We start from the raw sequence: 18958 nt of genomic DNA on the forward strand, positions 1-18958 counted from the left end.
GGCAGCCTGGCATCCCCTCTTGGGTGCCAGGCCATTGGCCCAGCCAAAACCCTCCCTGGTGGCCCAGTGGCCAATGCTAAAAAATCCCCGATTCTCTCCCCTTTAATGTAGGGGAGAGAGCGTGGTGACGCACGCACGCTGTGACATCACCACCACTCCGCCACTGAATGACAGTAGCGGAGACTCGATCCCGCTCCAACCTCCACCCCTCAGCATGACTTACCGCCGCACCTTCGCCCCCACTTCTGGTCTGACATCAAAAACATTTCAAAGTGCCTAAAATCGATCCAAAGTCCACCTCATTGCTCCCAGCGGAAAAACCAGGTAAGAAATCGTTGGTGCACCAGCTTTCAGACGTGCCTGAATTTCAGCCCCGAGGTGTCCAAACCCAATTGCACAACAATCCCTGCTGCAGCAATATGAACTTTGCACTTAAAGAATCACAGAATCATACAGCACAGAAGGAGGCCAAACAAGATGGACTTTCTGAAGAGAGTGCCAATTTGTACCAAATTATGATCAGTTATGGATCTTTTGGCTAGTTTGCTGTATTGAATTTTCCTGGGGATGACAACTCCAGATCGGCTCACAGCTGGTTGCAATCCCCCTTAAAATGACTGGAGACACCCTGACCTTGGCAATTCCACATCAGTGATGTTACCAGAACAGCTGTAAAAGAAAAGATTTCCCAAGTGACAGATCTCTGTAAGAGAAGAAGTTTGACGTTTTATTTTTATACGTAGCAAATATATTTCTTCCTACATTTGTTGTTACATAGACATTGTGGGAGTACTTAAATTAGAAATACTTCCATCATCACTTATATTTTAAATTGTTGGTGTTTTTCTTGGTTATTTTAAATTCCACTAGGTCTCGTATTAACATCCAATCTCTCTGATTCAGTATTTGCCCCACATATCGAGAGAGGGGAGGAGGGAGATAATGAGGGGGCAGAAAGGTGAGAAAGTAGGGGGCCAGTGAAGGTGGGGGATTAGGGGAGAAGGAGAAGGGAAGAAGAAGGGATAATTGGACTAGTGGGTGGTCCACATGCTGTTAAGTTTGCTCATTTGAAGGGTAAGGGGGACTGTGTTAAAGTTGCTGATCCAGGAGGAGGTGGCTGTTGATGTATACATTACTCAAAGAAGGGAAAATGGTCAATGATGAATAATTTTCTCAAAGCAGGGGTCCATGCTTTAAAACTTGCTCAGTGGTAGGGCCTTCATGAGGAAAAAGTTGCTCAGTGAAGGGGTAAGTTCATGATTAAAACCTTGATGGCAGGGATTTAGGAAACATTTCAGCCACTACAAGAAGCATGAGAAAATGTTGCATTGTGAAACTGGTACCAGTTGAGATCACAAATACTAGTGTTACTCTCAACAAAACATGCATTTATATAGCACCTTTTACCCAGAAAAACCTCAAAGGCATTTCTCGGGAGCATTACCAAACAAAATTTGACACAAAGCCACATAACGAGCTATTAGAACAGGTGACCAAAAGCTTGGTCAAAGAGGTAGGTTTTAAGGAGAGTCTTAAAGGAGGAGAGATAGGTGGAGAGGTTTAGGAAGGGAATTCCAGAATTTAGATTCCAGGCAGCTGAAGGGATGATGAAAATTGGGGATGCACAAGAGGCCAGAATTAGAGGATTGCAGAAATCTTAGAGGGTTGTAGGGCTGGAGGAAGTTACAGAGATAAGGAGAGGCAAGGCTATGGAGGGATTTGAAAACAAGGATGAGAATTTTAAAATTGGGGCATTGCTGGACCAGGAGCCAATGCAGGTCAGCAACATCCCCGCCAACACCTGGGAGTCCCTGGCCAAAGACCGCCCTAAGTGAAGGAAGTGCATCCGGGAGGGCGCTGACCACCTCGAGTCTCATCGCCGAAAGTATGCAGAAATCAAGCGCAGGCAGCGGAAAGAGCATGCGGCAAACCAGTCCCACCCACCCCTTCCCTCAACGACTATCTGTCCCACCTGTGACAGGGACTGTGGCTCTCATATTGGACTGTTCAGCCACCTAAGGACTCATTTTTCGAGTGGAAACAAGTCATCCTCAATTCCGAGGACTGCCTATGATGATGATGATGATGATGATGGGTGAACAGGACTTGGTGCGAATTGGGACAAAGGCAGCAGAGTTTTGGATGAGCTCAAGTTTACGTAGGGTGCAAGGTGAGAGGTCGGCCATGAGAGTATTGGAATAGTCGAGTTTAGAGATAACAAAGACTTGGGTGAGGGTTTCAGCAGCAGGTGAGCAACTCGATTTCATGACGGTGGTAATAAACACTCATTCATCCTTTTAAAGTGTCAGCATTGGCTCAGTAATAGCTGTCTCGCCTCTGAGTCAGAAGGTCATGGGTTGAAGCGCCATTCCAGAGGATGGGCACATAATCGAAACTAACAGTTTAGCATGGGACTGAGAGTGGCAGCGGGAGTTCGTGGTCACTGAGGCGTGAGTCCGGGGATCGGCGAGAGGCCTACAAAAGGCCGCGAGAGACAGCGGGAGTTCGTGGTCGCTGAGGCGTGAGTCCGGGGATCGGCGAGAGGCCTACAAAAGGCCGCGAGAGGCAGCGGGAGTTCGTGGTCGCTGAGGCGTGAGTCCGGGGATTGGCAGAGGCCTATAAAAGGCCGCGAGAGGCAGCGGGAGTTCGTGGTCGCTGAGGCGTGGGTCCGGGGATCGGCGAGAGGCCTATAAACGCCGCGAAAGGCAGCGGGAGTTCGTGATCGCTGAGGCGTGAGTCTGGGGATTGGCAGAGGCCTATAAAGGCCGCGAAAGGCAGCGGGAGTTCGTGGTCGCTGAGGCGTGAGTCCGGGGATTGGCAGAGGCCTATAAAGGCCGCGAAAGGCAGCGGGAGTTCATGGTCGCTGAGGCGTGAGTCCAGGGATCGGCGAGAGGCCTATAAAAGGCCGCGAGAGGCAGCGGGAGTTCGTGGTCGCTGAGGCGTGAGTCCGGGGATTGGCAGAGGCCTATAAAGGCCGCGAAAGGCAGCGGGAGTTCGTGGTCGCTGAGGCGTGAGTCCGGGGATCGGCGAGAGGCCTATAAAAGGCCGCGAAAGGCAGCGGGAGTTCGTGGTCGCTGAGGCGTGAGTCCGGGGATTGGCAGAGGCCTATAAAGGCCGTGGAAGGCAGCGGGAGTTCGTGGTCGCTGAGGCGTGAGTCCGGGGATCGGCGAGAGGCCTATAGAGGCGCAGCTTGTGCAGCTACAGGGAGAAGGCAAAAAAGAAGTAGAAAGAAATAGGAAGGTGACGTCACAGCCAAGGGGGTAAGTGATTGGCTGGTGATTGGTGAGTAGCTTTTCTTTTTCCTCTTCGATAACAGTGAGTAAACTTTAGCATTGTTGTTGCCAATTTAAATGTATCTAAGGGTTAAGTCATGGCAGGAGAGCTCGGTCACGTGATATGCTCCTCCTGTACCATGTGGGAACTCTGGGACACTTCCGGTGTCCCTGACGACTACGTGTCCGGGAAGTGTGTCTGCCTCCAGCTCCTGATGGTCCGCGTTGCGGAATTGGAGCTGAGGGTGGATTCAGTCTGGAGCATCCACGATGCTGAGAATGACGTGAGTAGCACGTGTAGCGAGTTGGTCTTACCGCAGGTGAAGGGTCCACAGCCAGTTAGGGAATGGAAGACCAGCAGGAAGAGCAGTGCAAGGAAGGTAGTGCTGTTGTCCCCTGCGGTCATCCGCCTGCAAAACAGATACACCGCTTTGAGTACTGTTGAGGGGGATGACTCATCAGGGGAGGGCAGCAGCAGCCAAGTTTAAGGCACCGTGGCTGGCTCTGCTGCACAAGAGGGCAGGAAAAAGAGTGGGAGAGCGATAGTGATAGGGGATTCAATTGTAAGGCGTTTCTGCGGCCGCAACCGAGACTCCAAGATGGTATGTTGCCTCCCTGGTGCAAGGGTCAAGGATGTCTCGGAGCGGGTGCAGGACATTCTGAAAAGGGAGGGTGAACAGCCAGTTGTCGTGGTGCACATTGGTACCACCGATATAGGTAAGAAAAAAAGGGATGAGGTCCTACGAGACGAATTTAAGGAGCCAGGAGCTAAATTAAAACGTAGGACCTCAAAAGTAGTAATCTTGGGATTGCTACCAGTGCCACATGCTAGTCAGAGTAGGAATCCCAGGATAGCTCAGATGAATACGTGGCTTGAGCAGTGGTGCAGTAGGGAGGGATTCAAATTCCTGGGGGATTGGAATCTGTTCTGGGGGAGGTGGGACCAGTACAAACCGGACGGTCTGCACCTGGGCAGGACCGGAACCAATGTCCTAGGGGGAGTGTTTGCGAGTGCTGTTGAGGAGGAGTTAAACTAATATGGCAGGGGGATGGGAACCAATGCAGGGAGACAGAGGGAAACAAAAAGGAGACAAAAGCAAAATACAGAAAGGAGATGAGTAAAAGTGGAGGGCAGAGAAACCCAAGGCAGAAAACAAAAAGGGCCACTGAATATAAAGGGGCTGCAGGAGGGGTCAAAACTAAAAATCATGGTTTAAAAACTAGGAATAAAACACTCTACCTAAACGCATGCAGCATTCGAAATAAAGTAAATAAGTTGACGGCACAAATCATTACAAATGGGTATGATTTGGTGGCCATTACAGAAACATGGTTGCAAAGTGGCCAAGACTGGAAATTAAACATACAGGGGTATCTGACGATTCGGAAAGGTAGACAAAAAGGGAAAGGAGGTTGGGTAGCTCTGTTAATAAAGGATGATATCAGGGCAGTTGTGAGAGACGATATTGGCTCGAATGAACAAAATGTTGAATCATTGTGGGTGGAGATTAGAAATAGTAAGGAGAAAAAGTCACTGGTGGGCGTAGTTTATAGGCCCCCAAATAATAACTTCATGGTGGGGCGGGCAATAATCAAGGGAATAATGGAGGCATGTGAAAAAGGAACGGCAATAGTCATGGGGGATTTTAACATACGTATCGATTGGTCAAATCAAATCGCACGGGGTAGCCTGAAGGAATTCATAGAATGCGTATGGGATTGTTTCTTAGAACAGTATGTTATAGAACCTACAAGGGAGCAAGCTATCTTAGATCTGGTCCTGTGTAATGAGACAGGAATAATAAACGATCTCCTAGTAAAAGATCCTCTTGGAATGAGTGATCACAGTATGGTTGAATTTGTAATACAGATTGAGGGTGAGGAAGTTGTGAAGTTGTGTCAGAAACGAGCGTACTATGCTTAAACAAGGGGGACTACAGTGGAATGAGGGCAGAGTTGGCTAAAGTAGACTGGAAACACAGACTAAACAGTGGCACAATTGACGAACAGTGGAGGATTTTTAAGGAGCTCTTTCATTGTGCGCAACAAAAATATATTCCAGTGAAAAAGAAGGGCGGTAAGAGAAGGGATAACCAGCCGTGGATAACCAAGGAAATAAAGGAGAGTATCAAATTAAAGACCAATGCGTATAAGGTGGCCAAGATTAGTGGGAAACTAGAAGATTGGGAAAATTTTAAACAATAGCAAAGAATGACTAAAAAAGCAAAAAGAAAGGAAAGATAGATTATGAAGGTAAACTTGCACAAAACATAAAAACAGATAGCAAAAGCTTTTACAGATATATAAAACGGAAAAGAGTGACTAAAGTAAATGTTGGTCCCTTAGAAGATGAGAAGGGGGATTTAATAATGGGAAATGTGGAAATGGCTGAGACCTTAAACAATTATTTTGCTTCGGTCTTCACAGTGGAAGACACAAAAACCATGCCAAAAATTGCTGGTCACGGGAATGTGGGAAGGGAGGATCTTGAGACAATCACTATCACCAGAGGGGTAGTGCTGGACAGGCTAATAGGACTCAAGGTAGACAAGTCCCCTGGTCCTGATGAAATGCATCCCAGGGTATTAAAAGAGATGGCGGAAGTTATAGCAGATGCATTCGTTATAATCTACCAAACTTCTCTGGACTCTGGGGAGGTACCAGCGGATTGGAAAGCAGCTAATGTAACGCCTCTGTTTAAAAAAGGGGGCAGACAAAAGGCAGGTAACTATAGGCCAGTTAGTTTAACATCCGTAGTGGGGAAAATGCTTGAAACCATCATTAAGGAAGAAATAGCGGGAAATCTAGATAGGAATAGTGCAATCAAGCAGACGCAGCATGGATTCATGAAGGGGAAATCATGTTTAACTAATTTACTAGAATTCTTTGAGGATATAACGAGCATGGTGGATAGAGGTGTACCGATGGATGTGGTGTATTTAGATTTCCAAAAGGCATTCGATAAGGTGCTACACAAAAGGTTACTGCAGAAGATAGAGGTACGCGGAGTCAGAGGAAATGTATTAGCATGGATAGAGAATTGGCTGGCGAACAGAAAGCAGAGTGTCGGGATAAATGGGTCCTTTTCGGGTTGGAAATCGGTGGTTAGTGGTGTGCCACAGGGATCGGTGCTGGGACCACAACTGTTTACAATATACATAGATGACCTGGAAGAGGGGACAGAGTGTAGTGTAACAAAATTTGAAGATGACACAAAGATTAGTGGGAAAGCGGGTTGTGTTGAGGACACAGAGAGGCTGCAAAGAGATTTAGATAGGTTAAGCGAATGGGCTAAGGTTTGGCAGATGGAATACAATGTCGGAAAGTGTGAAGTCATCCACCTTGGGAAAAAAAAACAGTAAAAGGGAATATTATTTGAATGGGGAGAAATTACAACATGCTGCGGTGCAGAGGGACCTGGGGGTCCTTGTGCATGAATCCCAAAAAGTTAGTTTGCAGGTGCAGCAGGAAATCAGGAAGGCGAATGGAATGTTGGCCTTCATTGCGAGAGGGATGGAGTACAAAAGCAGGGAGGTCCTGCTGCAACTGTATAGGGTATTTGTGAGGCCGCACCTGGAGTACTGCCTGCAGTTTTGGTCACCTTACTTAAGGAAGGATATACTGGCTTTGGAGGGGGTACAGAGACGATTCACTAGACTGATTCCGGGATGAGGGGGTTACCTTATGATGATAGATTGAGTAGACTGGGTCTTTACTCGTTGGAGTTCAGAAGGATGAGGGGTGATCTTATAGAAATATTTAAAATAATGAAAGGGATAGACAAGATAGAGGCAGAGAGGTTGTTTCCACTGGTAGGGGAGACGAGAACTAGGGGGCACAGCCTCAAAATACGGGGGAGCCAATTTAAAACCGAGTTGAGAAGGAATTTCTTCTCCCAGAGGGTTGTGAATCTGTGGAAATCTCTGCCCAAGGAAGCAGTTGAGGCTAGCTCATTGAATGTATTCAAGTCACAGATGGATAGATTTTTAACCAATTCGGGAATTAAGGGCTACGGGGAGAGGGCGGGTAAGTGGAGCTGAGTCCACGGCCAGATCAGCCATGATCTTGTTGAGTGGCGGAGCAGGCTCGAGGGCTGGATGGCCTACTCCTGTTCCTAATTCTTATATTCTTATGTTCTTATGATCGTCAGAGGGGCTGGGGGGAGTGGGTGGTGTGACTTTCAGAACAGGTGCTTATTATTATATATGCAGGCACCTTGTTAATGGCTGCACGAGGCAGGGGTATGGTACTTAAACTGTGAAGACTGTCGTCCTTTATTGCAGCTCTTAGAGTGAGGACACCAAGGGGTGAGCTCCCTTTTATACTGGGTTACCTGCAGTGTGCAGGTAACCCTTAGGTCTCCAGCAGCAGCATCCTCTGGTGTACAGGTAAGGTGTGTATTAGTACATGCAGTGTTACAGACATCATATAACAATACAAGCATGCATACATAACAACACTCCCCCTCCCCCTCCCCTCCCCAAGCATTTTTCAAGTCCTCATTGCCATGACCTGGGGAGGTGATCAGTAGTGGGTTGTGGGAGGTTGTGGTGAGGGTTGTGTGGGTGCCAGGTGTGATCCCTGTACTTGAGGCTGGCCTCATACATTTCCCACAGCCCCTCCCCCCCCTCACACACAGACCATGTGGGTGTCACTGTTGTGGGATCCCTCAGTGGGGTAGCCAGTGCAGCAGTGGGTAGGGTACATGCTTTGTAATGTGGATAAGTGTGTGTGGTGGTGGGCAGGGCCATAGGACTGTGTGGGCTCCTTGTCCTCCAATTGGGATGAGAGTCTGGTCATCCCACGGTTCGCCAGGAAAGCAGGTATAAATTCCGTACTCTTCTTCCTGGGGTTGAGCAGCTTCATCTTCATCTGTGTCAGAGCCCCGGTAATCAGCCAACTCCTCAGAGACGCGGTGAATAAAGCTTTTTCTGCACATTCTCTGAAGGTGCCCTTTCTCTTTGCAGCCTTTGCAGGTGTAGACTTTGTAGCGGCACTGGTGGGCCCTGTGGTTTCCTCCACCACGCCAGCAGGTTTGCCCCATGTGGCGGATTCAGGATTGTGGGATTCGGGGCAGCATTTCTGCCTTTCGAAGAAGCCATTCGGTGCACTGCATTCATCGGTTTAGAGTCCCGAGTCAATATTCGCTTGGAGTCGTCGACCAAAATCATGTCGGCCTGGCTCACTTTAATTGCCTTCTGCAGCGTGACTGTGATGTCCGCAGAGAGCAATTTGTGGAAGAGGCCCTCGTGGCCGATTCCGATAACAAGTATGTCCCTTAGTGTTTCGTTAAGGTGGTCGTCAAAATCACACGGTGCAGCCAATCTTCTTAAATGTGCAGCATACTTTGCAATTTCTTGGCCTTCGGGTCACCGGAGAGTGTAGAACCGGTGCCTGGCTGTGAGGATGCTTTCTTTTGGGTTTAGTTGCTCCTGTAATAGTGTTACAAGTACCTCATAGTTTTTGGTTGGTTGTCTTCGCTGGGGCGAGCAAGTCCCTGGCGAGACAATGGATGGTTTACCCACAACTGCTGAGCAGGATGGCCCTGCGCTTGTTCGGTTGTGTAGCCGGTGTGTCCCCATCCAGGTCGTTGGCTATGAAGAAATGTTCCAATCTTTCCACGAAAGCATCACAATTCTCCCCATTGGTGAATTGTTAAAAGTTGCTGAGATTCGACATATTGTGCGTGTAGTTTGCGATCTCGTCGCCAGTTATTATATATCTAGGCACCTTGTTAATGAGTCCACAAGGCAGGGGTATGGTACTTAAACTGTGAAGACTGTTGTTCTTTATTTGCAGCTCCTAGAGTAAGGACACCAAGGGGTGAGCTCCCTTTTATACTGGGTTACCTGCAGTGTGCAGGTAACCCTTAGGTCTCCAGCAGCAGCACCCTCTGGTGTACAGGATGAAGGTACATTCAATGTTACAGACATCATATAACAATACAAGCATGCATACATAACACATACTAAGATAAAGAATGATGACTGGAATGTATTACTTATTTCTAACAGAGCAAAATAGGTGTACAGAATTTCTGGCTTTTCTGGGAGTGAGTAGTGGCGAGGAAAGTGGGGTGAGGGGGGCGGAGTGGGATCTAAATTCTTTTCAATAGAGGGGGAAATGTGGGAATGTTTTGTTCGAGATGCAAGGATGGCTTTCAAGTGACGGTGCCATGGAGGTATGAGTTAAGTTTGCAAGGGACAATATGGAGACTTTATAGTGTTTAAACAAAACTGTGACCATCAATTCACCATTTAAATGTGGGCCCACCTTTGGGGGCTCTATGTACTGCTGATTTCCACTTTGGTGTTGATAGATTAATTATACAAGGAACGGGCTCAGCACGTGCTCGATGGGCCAAATGGCTCCTTCTGTGTTGTTACCATTCTACGATTCTAGGAGGAAACAGGATGATTCATTGTGTTGAAGCAATTTCACCAAGGTCATTTGACAGTTCTATGCAATTCGTGTCGTGACCCACTTAAAAGCGAGACCACTGCTGAAACCCGCTTTCAAGTTTGGTGTTGATAACTTTTCTACGTGGATATCTAAGGTAGATTTTAGTTAGAGTTCAAGGGAAGGAATGCTCACACTGCCCACCCGCCCAAAGTCTCTATGGAGAGACCCAAGCTATTTTGAGGGCCGGGCATTATTTCTATAATCCTGGAAAGCTGCTTGGAAAATGCACAAAAACAGAAGAGGGGTCAGCCAAATGAGTGGCAGCATGAAGAGAATGCACAGGGCAATACACTACTTTCGAAACATTATCAATCCCTGATCCAGGAGGTCTTTTACCACCACATCCACCTAACACATCAGCCCCCTGCCCATCACAACTTGTTGTCTTTATTAAACCCTCCACCACACAACATCAATTAACAGGGCTTCTATTCAAAGCTACTTCTCAACCTTGCCAATACAATTGTCTTCAAGCATCATTTCATTTCTACTATTATATTACTTCCATCCTAATGTGCTTATTGCTTCTTATCACCATGTTCTTGGTGTCAGTGTGCGATGTGTGAATGGTCAAGCCTAACCGTGTGCTCCTCCTAGGTGCTACCTGAGTATCAGGAGTGCATGATGTAGCCAGCTGCTGTGTGTCTAGAATAACCTATAGGACTGAAGTGTCTTTGCCTCATGAAACCCAAGTCTTGACACAAACTTGAACTCCCTCTCCTGCATGTCTCTCCACTAGCTCCAAAGCTTGCTTCTCATAGGGTGCGAGAGGCCCAAGGTAACGAGGTGGTCAATCCCTTTTTATGTTACAGTTGTTTTCTCCTTTAAGAAGAATACAGAAGTGCATATGCACTGTAGCTGCCACGAGATGAAGTCTATCCAAGATGTCAATAGGCATTGCAATGGAGGTGATGACAGGTGCATGAAATTACATACCATTTCAGGCTTTCAGTGAACTGCACATGTCAGTCTGTGAGTGAAAGCACACTTACGGATGAAGATTGGGATTCTGCAGGATATTAATGCCAAGGTCTTGAAGTCCTCCAAAACCGTGAGGGGAAGGTGGTTATAAATGGTAAAAATTGGACATCTCTCTTTTTCTTGCCTGTCCTGGCAATGTCATTAACAGTCATGCAGCACCATGTAGCCAAGCAAGGGTAGCACTTACTACTAGGTGCACCTCCTTTCATCGTGCCTGCACTGTTTTTACTGCCCATCTCCCATGTCCCAAACAAGGCCTCCTTCCTCATCCAAATTTCATTAAGCAGTAGTTCATTGGAAGCTTCAGTAATGTTGGAGGCTTGGTGGCCTGTACCTGAACTCTTAGATATCTTTTGATGCTTACAAAACCTGATTGCCACAAAAATGATGCCTGGGCCCTTAAGCCACTGCAGGTGTTTAAATCCTGCAGCAGCAGACAGTTACCCAACCCTTCCACCTTCTGACCTCTGGCCAACTTCCAATTGCAGGCAGCAACATCGCTGAGAAGGCTTCTAAAATATTTAAATGCAGCTGATTTTGAAAAATTTCCCAAGTGGGCAGAAAACCCATCTTATTACACTTCCACAGAGGCAATTGCAGCAGATAGGGAAATGTAGCCTTACCTCTCCTCCAATGATTTGTCCTCTTTTACCCATACAGTTACCCCCAATATAACTTCTGTTACTGTATCACAATCATTGCCTATTTCCATCCCTTGCCTGAGCGGCCCTCAAGAGTCCAAAGAGGGAGCATTGGAGCGGGCTCGAGGCAGAACGGTGGGAATCGCGATTCCTGGCTCCACAGGAACATTTTTTAAAAACATTTAAGTTACCTTTCATTGGCGGTCACCGATCGACTGAAGAACCTGACGCCTGCCAGCTCATTGGTGGCTAATTGCACCAAGTGGTTCTTCAGCAGCCGTTAGGCCCCTAGTTTACATATTCATGTGGCATAACGCCTGGTTTAGGCATGGGCCAGGACACCCATAAATAGGGTCCGAGAACATAGCAGTGGGACCACGATCTGCGCGGATTGGCTGCAGCCAAGCTCACTGCTATATTGGCATGCTCTACACCCAGTTTACACCCAAAAAACAGTTGCAATGCATATCAATTTCTACCTCTGTGTCTCTCTGCCCAGCTCTTGACAGAGCACTTATGCAGTACTAGAGCCTCAGCCTGCTTTCAGGCACCACTTCATTATTTCAGGTCAGGGTTTGCAAGGGTTTATTTAAAGTATACAAAAACATGCGCAGTAAACAGTCTTTTACAGTTATTGTAGCTGAAGGATCCAATCTTTCAGATTTTACACATTTATGATTTTAAATTCAGTTTATCTTTGCAACATCCATCATCTATACCCTCCGAGTTTCATGCCTCGCCAACTGACCCTTCATTCTAGGCTCCAACCCACCATTCCCTCATTCCCAGTCTATTCCCCCACTCACTCCCAGTCAAAGGCTCATCCCATCGTTCCCTCTCATCCCATTTACCCACCATTTCCTCCCTGGTCATATCCTGCAATTTATTTCTCGATTGCACATGTTCCAGCAGTTTCTGAACACATCTGTAGCAATCAGAACTGTTACATCCGCATTCAATGTAAGCAGTATCCAATCCTTACAGTACATCCCAATCTGTTGCTCCCTCCCAATCATAGAGCCATCCTCCCTTTCAAAATAGATAGGCAGTTGCTATGGCATTGCCTCTTCAAAGTTGATTACTGCCCACCAGCCAGAAAGGCAGAGGTACTGCGACTTGTGTAGTGTATGCAGGCACCTTTAGCAATGACTCCACGAGGCAGGGTATGATACTTAAACTGTGTAGAATGTAGTCCTTTATTTGCAGCTCAAGTGAGGACACCAAGCTGTGAGGTCCATTTTATACAGGTAACCCTTAGGTCTCCAGCAGCAGCACCCTCTGGTGTACAGGTAAGGTATGTACAGTGTAAGGGTACCTCAGTGTTACATAACAGTGTTGCAGACTTCACACAACAAACCAGCATGCATATATAACAACACTACCCCCTAAGCATTTTTAATATCCTTATTGTCATGACCTGGGGAGATGGTCAGATCAGTGGTGGGCTATGGGAGGTAGTGGTGAGGGTTGTGTGGGTGCCAGATGTGATCCCAGTGCTTGAGGCTGGCCTCATATGCTTCCCTTCCCTCACACACAGACCATGTGGGCGTCACTGTTGTGGGATCCCTCAGGGGGTAGCCGCAGCAGCAGTGGTTAGGGTGCATACACTGTGATGTGGGTAGTAGTGTGGTGGTGGGCAGGGCCACAGGACTGGGTGGGCTCCTTGTCCACCAATTGGGATGAGGGTCAGGTCATCCCAGGGTTTTCCAGGAAGCTGGAGAATATTGGCCTCATGCTCCTGGTGTTGGCCCTGGTGGCCAGAGGTTGTAGGGCTGGTCTGGTGCAGGTTGCCATTGTTGGTGGCTGTGCTGCCCATTGACCACTGTCCCTGTAGTGGGTCTGCTTCCACTGGGTGTGAATGTGTCCTTCCAGGGGCATTACATTTGTTTCAAAGGTCCAGGCTACATGGTCATGTAGCCTGCTGGACCGGGGGTCTCCCACAAGGGGATTCCTCTCGCATCAGCATGGTCCCTGTGGACCCAATGTCCTTTAACAGTGTCCTGCCAGTATACATGATACCTTGGCTCTGATCACACATAGTCGAGCCTGCATTGTACATTACAGCATTTACATCACTTTTGGGTGTCGTGGTCTCACCAGACATAGTTATATTAGGCATTTCAAACTCTCTATCATCATTATCAAACATAACAAGTTTGTTCTTAACTTTACTTAAACAAGCATTCATCTCATGAGTCACATTAGTTACACCAACATCACAATTCATGGTTACATTGCACACATTTTCATACTTGTACTCTTTTGTTGCATCTTTAGCTTTAAAGTCCTTGTCCTCATGTAGTTGAAACCGTCCCTTTAAATTTATTTGGTTACCGGTCTCCTTTAAGGCGGCCGTCCAATCCAATTGGCCGCTCGGTGCCACATGTCACTCCTCCAACGTTGTCCCTCGTGGTATGGCCGCAGCTTTCTTGATTGCAGGTTCCTCTCCTCGTGGTGCGGTCATCATCTTCTGGCTCTACTTCAGGTAGGCTGTGGTGGTCTTTTCTTCCACAGGTTCGGCCCTGGATGTCGGGAATCCACTTCTTTCGACGATGTTCGCCTCTTGGAGTCCTGCCCCGGCCCGGAAAGTGGAGTTTGGATTTTCGGTCCAGGAGATTTCACCGTGATGTTGTGGAGTCGTCGCCGCGCAGTTGAGCTGGACGGTGGGATCTCTCAATGCAGCAATGGATCCATGTTTGATGTCGATTGCTGGAGCCCAGAGGCCGTCGCCACTTCCTCTGATCTGGACCGGGTTCATCCAATTCCTTCCCAGCAGCATGGGACCATCACCAGCAACGATCCACAAAGGGAGTTTATTCAGCACACTGCCATGGGAGACCTAGACGTCCGCGCTGCCAACGATTTGAGTTTTACCTTGGTTATAGGTGAGCAGCTGCGCTTGGACAGGAAACAGTTTTGGTCGAGTGACGGGATTTATCCAAAGTTTTTCAAAGGTCATTTGGCTCATCACAGACTGGCTCGCCCCTGTGTCGATCTCCATAGAAACTGGGACCCCGTCGATGTCTACCCCCATCGTCCACGGAGAACTTTCGGTGGAGCAGGTATAAACTCCATCTTCTTCTTCCAGGGTTTGAGCAGCTTCACCTTCATCTGTGTCGGAACCCTGGTGATCAGCCAACTCATCAGAGATTTGGTGAGTACAGCTATTTCTGCACATTCTTTGAAGGTGCCCTTTCTCTTTGCAGCCTTTGCATGCTTAGTCTTTGTAGCGGCACTGGTGGGCCTTGTGGTTTCCTCCACACTGCCAGCACGGGGCCATCCGGTTTGCCCCATGTGGCGGACTCAGGGTTGCTGGACTCCGGGCAGCATTCCTGCCTTTGGAAATATCCATGCGGTGCACTGAGTCGCCGGTTTAAGAGTCCTGGGTCAGTATTCACTTGGAGTCACCAGCCAAAACCATGTAGGCCTGGCTCACTTGAATTGCTTTCTGCAGGGTGACCGTGATGTCGGCAGAGAGTAACTTGTGCAGGAGGTCCTAGTGGCCGATTCCAATGACGAATATGTCCCTTAGTGCTTCATTAAAAATCACATGGTACAGCTAGTCTTTTGAAGTGTGCAGCATACTTAGTAATTTCCTGGCCCTCAGGTCGCCGGTAAGTATAGAACCGGTGCCTGGCTGTGAGAATGCTTTCTTTTGGTTTTAGTTGTTCCTGTATGAGTGTTACAAGTTCCTCATAGCTTTTGGTAGTTGTCTTTGCTGGGGCTAGTAAGTCCCTGATGAGACAATGGATGGAGGGCCCACAACTGCTGAGCAGGATGGCCCTGCGCTTGTTCGGTCATGTAGCCGGTGTGTCCCCATCCAGGTCGTTGACTTTAAAGAAATGTTCCAATCGTTCTACAAAAGTGTCCCAATCTTCCCCCTCTGTAAATTGCTGAAAGTTGCTGAGATTAGACATGCTGAGCGTGTAGTTCATGACCTCGTATCCTCGTCGCCAATTGTAGTGTATGCAGGCACCTTTAGCAATGACTCCACGAGGCAGGATATGATACTTAAACTGTGTAGACTGTCGTCTTTATTTATAGCTCCTCGAGTGAGGACACCAAGCTGTGAGCTCCCTTTTATACTGGGTTACCTGCAGTGTGCAGGTAACCCTTAGGTCTCCAGCAGCAGCACCCTCTGGTGTACAGGTAAGGTATGTACAGTGTAAAGGTACATCAGTGTTACATAACAGTGTTACAGACTTCACATAACAAACAAGCATGCATATATAACAACTTGACACTTTTATTTAACTTTCAGATCTAACACGGATGGAAGATAAGTAGTAAAGTAGAGCTATATTATCTACCTGGTATTGTCTTCTTCATTCTTTGAACAATATGGCTTTTGTTTACTGGGATCAGAGGTAACTGATAAAACACATACAGAAAAAGGGAGAAATTGGAAGGTGATGGTTGTCTGCAGAAGCAAACAAGTCTAGTCTGGTTACCCCAAACTTCTGAAAATGTCCTGAATTTTCTCTTGGTGGATCTTCCACTCAAGTGAATGAACTGTGAAATGACTGTGGGAACCTGCCACTATGCAAAGTTAAGCAAAGATAACAAATTGTTTCAAAATAAAACAGTTACCCTTTGTACTTATTAGATTTGGATCCAATTTTTAGAAATTCTGTATCAATCCTGCTGCTATCAAGGGCCACTGATATCAAGGGCCATATTTCCTCAGCTATTCCTGTAACTCCAGTAGGAGTCTGGCAGTTAGGCTCAGAAAAAGACCAAAATCCAGATGCAGCAGGTCCCAATCTCAGTTGGAAAATCCAGCTTCGGCTTGAAAGTGTCTGAGTTCTTGCCGGTCCCTTACAACGCCAGCCACATCAGAGGGGGAAGGGCCAGGAACATGGACTCCCTACACTGGAACGTTAAGCCTGTTGAGATCTACCAGCCTCTTGGGGAGGGGAGGTTCAGTTTAGGGAAACGGGGACATTTTGTTTCACTATTACATAAGACACAAAGATCAAAGCAGGCTACAAAGTAGGTCCTGGAGGCAGGGGACTGCTGGTAGGCACCAGAGTTTCCAGAAGCATGGGACAGGCATGTGCCAGAGATATGCCCAAAATAGCGCAAATGCCCGCCTACCCCATGCTAATGAGATGCTCTCCTACTAATCTTGCAAACTCCAGTGTAATAAGTGCTGTTAGACACAATCCCAGTGGAACTGTTGTGCTCACAACCTACAGATTTTCCCCTCCCAAATCTGTACTGGCAATACAAAAGGTCAAAGATACAGCTCTCTGTAACATCAGTGCAGCCCTTTCCTAGAACTTAAACTTTTTCTCATTTCAATCATATCTATAGGAGGGTATATTGTTCTGTGTTATCAGTTCATGCAGAATTGGCTTTAATGTCAGTCTACTCTGGAACACAAAATATATAATTACGTCAGCCTTCTGGTTTATGTGATGTGATTGCTGCCAATTAATGGTTATCTGGGCACTCAATGTCCCCTTACCTTCAATTTAGCTAGAAGAATCTCATGTTCATTCAGTAGTTTCTTAGTTTCATCCACATTACTGCCAATTTCAAGCAGATTTGGTACTGATTCAACCAGCTGAAGTTCCACACACATCCCAGACTGAAATGCAAGAAATATTTGATTTACAAGAGATCAGGATTACCATGACAGATAACCTTTGATCTACATATTCATGTTCTACATATAATCAGCATAAAACTGTAATTAGTACTTTCAAAACAATTTGGGGGAGAAATTCAGGAGCGCAGCGCTAACTTATGAAAACAGCTTTTAAAAAATTCAGTGTTTGCGCTCCAGGAAGGAAGTGGAGCGCTAAATCAAGCATTCCACTTCCTTCCTGGAGCGCTAAATGATGCAGGAGGGGAGGTAGTGGTACAGCGATGCACAATGGCCCGTGCAATGCTGCCGTGTTCCGAGGCTCCTTCTCTTCCTTAAAGGGAAAGGCCATCGCTGCAGGCTCTGCATTGGGACCTATTAGCTGGTCCCCGACGGCAGCCGCGATCCAGCCCAATCAGCCCGATGCACTGCAGCAGAGTGTCGGGCTGATCGATCGTGCTGAAGAGGAATTAAAAAAATTGAAAAACAGCATTGTAGAAATTTTTGTACTGACCTTGATCACCTAACCTTTAACTTTCGCCCCTGAAGCTCCCGGCCTCCCGATCAACGCCTCCAGCAGCTGTCGGTGTTGTTGCCCGGCAATGCTGTAGGGGGCGGAACCAAAGTTTGGGTCTGGGGTGCTACCGGCGCGATGTGCCGGCAATGACATCACAATCTCCGGGCAAAGGAGACCGGAGCGCAACATCTTACCGCCGCTGCAAATCTCCCACCGAAGTTAGCAGGAGTTGTTCATCTCGTCATGCCCGTTCGGTAAGTGGTTAGTGCCCCATTATCGCCTCCCAGAAGCGATAACAGGAGGCACTATGGAGGTTAATTTCTAGGCCTTTAGAACTTTAAAAAAGTTATTTAATACTGAGGCATGCAGAATTTTACACTGGCGTGAAGCTCCAGGCTGTAAGTAAAGCACAGGCCAAAGTTATCAAAATTCAATTCTCTACATCACAGATCATTAAAAGTATCGCACATTTCACTTCAGAAAGAAAACACTTGCCTTTAGTACAGCTACTACAATTCTTGAGTCTCCTGTTTGGACAGCTACAGTACTAATTGTCGTTGCTGAAGGTCGACCTCCAGAATCACTTTCACTGGACATGGTCTCTTAATCTTCAATTCATACAGCAGATAGATTAATCCCACAGTCAGAGTTTTCAACTAAATCGAAACATTAGGCTGTTAAGTAACAGATAAAAGATAATAAAGTTTGCAGTGCTCACTACTGAATATGTATTCAGGAAAAGGGCTCAGCTAACACTGACTAGATTTCCACAGTAGAGAACAGCCAGTTAAAAATAGATTGAGGCAGCATGTGTTGTATCACTGCTTTAGGAAGCTGACACACCCCTATTTTGACAGCATTAATCTACCAGTTCTGCTCCGTTATCAGCAGAGAAACACTGGATACGGTCCTCACACAAAATAAAATGACCTTGAAAGATCAAATGGAAACAATCACAATTTGAAGAAAATTATATTGTGCTACAGCAAGAGCTGTAAACATAAAATTGTCTTAAACAGTTTTCAGATTTATTTTGTGAATCATGAATCTTGACAGAGTTGTGGTCAAGTTTTATGTCTGAGCTTATAATGAATATGTTATGATTTAGAAAAAGGTGAGTTCAGATAACAATGTGTTGCAATTCCTATTCTGAGAAATAAAAAAGCAATACAAGAATGTACTGGCATCCAAATTCAAAGTTACAATTTACACTTCACATGGTTACATTGACAGAGGTTTTGCCCAAGTGGCAACTTTCTTTTACTGGCAAGCAGAATGCTACTGTTATACTTGATAACTAGAATTGCACATAAAGCTTTGCACAGAAAATGTAATTTCTGGAATTATTTACCAGTAAACACTGACAGAAATACGTTTCAATTTACAGGGCAGTCATGACAGAGTTTCTCTGATGATAAAGTCAATGATTATGATCATTATCATCATAGGCGATGACTTTCGGAAAAGTACTGTTCCCATAAATCAACAAAGGACT

The 18958-nt window shown here is 46.7% G+C and overlaps 1 protein-coding gene across 5 annotated transcripts in view; it reads right to left on the reverse strand.

The window, feature by feature from the left end:
* The window catches only part of ccdc141 (coiled-coil domain containing 141), a 320905-nt gene extending 302700 nt beyond the window's left edge, over nt 1–18205 (reverse strand). For all 5 annotated transcript variants that reach the window (XM_070875793.1, XM_070875794.1, XM_070875795.1 and 2 more), the window contains exons 1-2: nt 17959–18205; nt 16827–16949 (exon numbers count right to left, since the gene is read on the reverse strand). In XM_070875793.1, coding sequence (XP_070731894.1) covers nt 16827–16949; nt 17959–18060 — 225 coding nt within the window. In that variant the 5' untranslated portion in view covers nt 18061–18205. The remainder of the gene's footprint in view (nt 1–16826; nt 16950–17958) is intronic.
* Nucleotides 18206–18958: the final 753 nt, after the last annotated feature.

This window comes from Pristiophorus japonicus, chromosome 3 (assembly GCF_044704955.1).
Source record: "Pristiophorus japonicus isolate sPriJap1 chromosome 3, sPriJap1.hap1, whole genome shotgun sequence".
Lineage (NCBI taxonomy): Eukaryota > Metazoa > Chordata > Chondrichthyes > Pristiophoridae > Pristiophorus > Pristiophorus japonicus.